Genomic DNA, 2,711 nt, shown 5'->3' on the forward strand with positions numbered 1-2,711 from the left:
CACTTGTAATTAATAATATTCACCGCTAGAGGGCGCTCCCCCCAAATTCATGAGGCCTGCAGCCAAGTGTATATTGTCTTCTGTTTACCTCGCGGCTTTCCTCCGTTAGCGGGAAAAGAAACATGAGCGCCCAAAAAAGAAAACTGGACCTAGAAAACCGTCTCTTTCAGCCAAAATGGGAAATAGATTATCTGTTTACAGAATTCAAAGGCAAAACTATGTGTTTGGTGTGTCTTGAAACTAAATCGGCAATGAAGGACTACAATTTAAGTCGCCACTACAACAGCACCCATAAAGACACATATGAAAAGCACACAGGAGCTGCCAGAGTCGCCATCGTTGCTGACCTAAAAGGGAAAATATGCCAGCAGCAGAACTTTTTTACCAGAGCCACGACTACACAGCAATCGTCTCTCACGGCGTCTTATGCCGTTTCCCTTGAGCTTGCTAAAGCTAAGAAGCCCCTGTCTGATGGCGAAATGGTGAAGAGTTGTGCAGTGCAGATGGCTAAAGCATTCAGAGATGACAACATGGCTAAAAACTTTGAAACCGTCTCTTTGTCCCGTCGGACAGTGACACGAAGAATATTTGATAAACAAAATCATGTCGAACAAAAGGTAAAACAAGTCATGCATGACTGTGCATACTTTTCCTTAGCGTTGGATGAGAGCACTGATGTGACTGATGTGAGCCAGCTTCTCATCTACACACGGGCCATTAACAGTTCCTTTGAAGTGCACGAGGAGTTATTGAAACTGGCTTCTTTGCATGGCACTACCAAAGGACAAGATATTTTCGCCGCTGTTGAAAATGTTGTAAGTGCGCACGGAGGATTTCACAAGCTCTCAGCTGTTGTTACCGATGGTGCGCCAGCAATGCAAGGAAAGCGCACTGGATTCGCCGGCCTCCTCCGCCAGAGTGGCATTGACTGTCCAATACTGCACTGCATCATACATCAGGTGGGTAACATTATTGTTAGCTATTCTAATGGTTTTGAATGTGGGCATTCTTTGTAAAAAAAAAATCAGGCTAAATCAAATTTCGTTTTGATATTGCAGGAGGCTCTGTGTGCCAAATCAATGAACTTTAGCCATGTCATGGATTTAGTTACCAAGACTACTAATCTCATTCGAGGAGGGAACCGGTCTCTCAATCACAGGAAGTTTATAGCCTTTTTGGATGAAGTGAACGCCGCGTACGGTGATTTACAGATGCACACAGAGATAAGGTGGATGAGCCGTGGAAAATGCTTGGAGAGGTTTTTTGCGCTACGTGCAGAAATCCCTGTGTTCTTGGAGGACACCATCCAATGTGATACAAGTGCGTACTGCGCAAAACTCAGGAATACAGATTTTCTTCTCGACATGGCTTTCCTTGCGGACATTACCTCGCATCTTAATCACCTGAATATGCGGTTACAGGGAAGATGCCAAACCGTGTCGGATCTATATGCGCACATGAACGCATGTGTTACTAAACTGACTCTGTTTAAAGACGGATTTTCAGCCGACCGTCCTAATCTGGCGCACTTCCCGTCATGTGAAGAGATGCGCAAAGATGCCCCCGAATGTGAGAAAACATTACCCAAGTACAGAGCCGACATAGAAGCACTGCAGCAGCAGTTTAAGAAGCGCTTTCAAGATTTCCACACCATGCAGCCACGCATCGAGTTATTCACTAACCCCCTCTCGGCTACAATCATCGAGCAGCCCCCTGAGTTGCAGCTTGAAATGTGCGAACTACAGTCAGACCCCTTTCTAGCAAAGCGCCAGGAGAGGGGGATTTCCTTTTGGAGACTGCTACCCGAGTCCCGCTTTCCACTCCTCAGGGATTTTGCGCTCTCAATGGCCAGCATGTTTGGCAGCACTTACATCTGCGAGAGCAACTTCTCTATGATGAAGCACATCAAGTCAAGGGAGAGAAACAGACTGACAGATGAGACACTGTTCCATCTCATGCAAATCGGATGTACAAATGTTGAGATTGACATTCAGTGTATTGTGTAGCAGCAGGAGAGGCCACAAGTATCTCATTAAGAGTATAGCTTACTGATCCAGCTGTGGGTGAAGTTCAGAAAAATGCATATGTTCTTGGTTTTATGTATGGAATGTGAGGGAAGCATAGAAACACAATACAAAGATGAATATTCGTTGTTAAACTCAGTGTTGGTGTTTGGTACAATAAACATTTATTGCCTATACATATTTAGTTATTTTCATTAAATTAGTAGCTAAAGTTGGCTATTTAAATGTTGTGGATATAGTATCCTGCCGATGGAAGTGAATGGTCACGAAGTGGCCCTCTGGTAGTGAGGAAATTCTTTTTTGGCCCTCACTATCCTCAAAGTTGCCCATCCCTGGTTTAGACCCTACTGCCCTAGACGCATGCTCTCAATAGGGAAGTCACGCTTTGGGAAGAGGTGTTTCATTTCACAGATCCACCTTGATTCTTGTTGTGCTGGCTGAAGGAAGAGGGACGGGGGAGGACAATTCAGAGGATGAAGAAGCAGAAAAATAACTTGTTTTGTAAAACGGGCAGCACGTCAGTTTCAAGGAAAAGATGACACCGTGTTTATGCATGACATGCAACATTGTTTTGAAGCCCTACAACCACAAAAAAAAAGGTACAAGTTTATTGTGTTAAAAATATGGCAAAAAGTCGTAATATTGTATAATGTATTGTTTCATCGAAACAGTGTTAAAATCACAAAC

General features: G+C 44.0%; 1 protein-coding gene across 1 annotated transcript; it reads left to right on the top strand.

Moving 5' to 3' along the window:
* Nucleotides 1-251: 251 nt before the first annotated feature.
* Nucleotides 252-2,006, top strand: LOC307032960 (general transcription factor II-I repeat domain-containing protein 2B-like; the record flags this gene model as incomplete). The annotated part of the gene is made up of 2 exons (XM_079671232.1): nucleotides 252-959; nucleotides 1,059-2,006. The coding sequence occupies 2 exons, from the start codon at nucleotides 252-254 to the stop codon at nucleotides 2,004-2,006; spliced, it is 1,656 nt and encodes a 551-aa protein (XP_079527358.1).
* Nucleotides 2,007-2,711: the final 705 nt, after the last annotated feature.

This window comes from Notothenia rossii, assembly GCF_949606895.1.
Source record: "Notothenia rossii genome assembly, chromosome: 3".
In the NCBI taxonomy this organism is placed as follows: domain Eukaryota; kingdom Metazoa; phylum Chordata; class Actinopteri; order Perciformes; family Nototheniidae; genus Notothenia; species Notothenia rossii.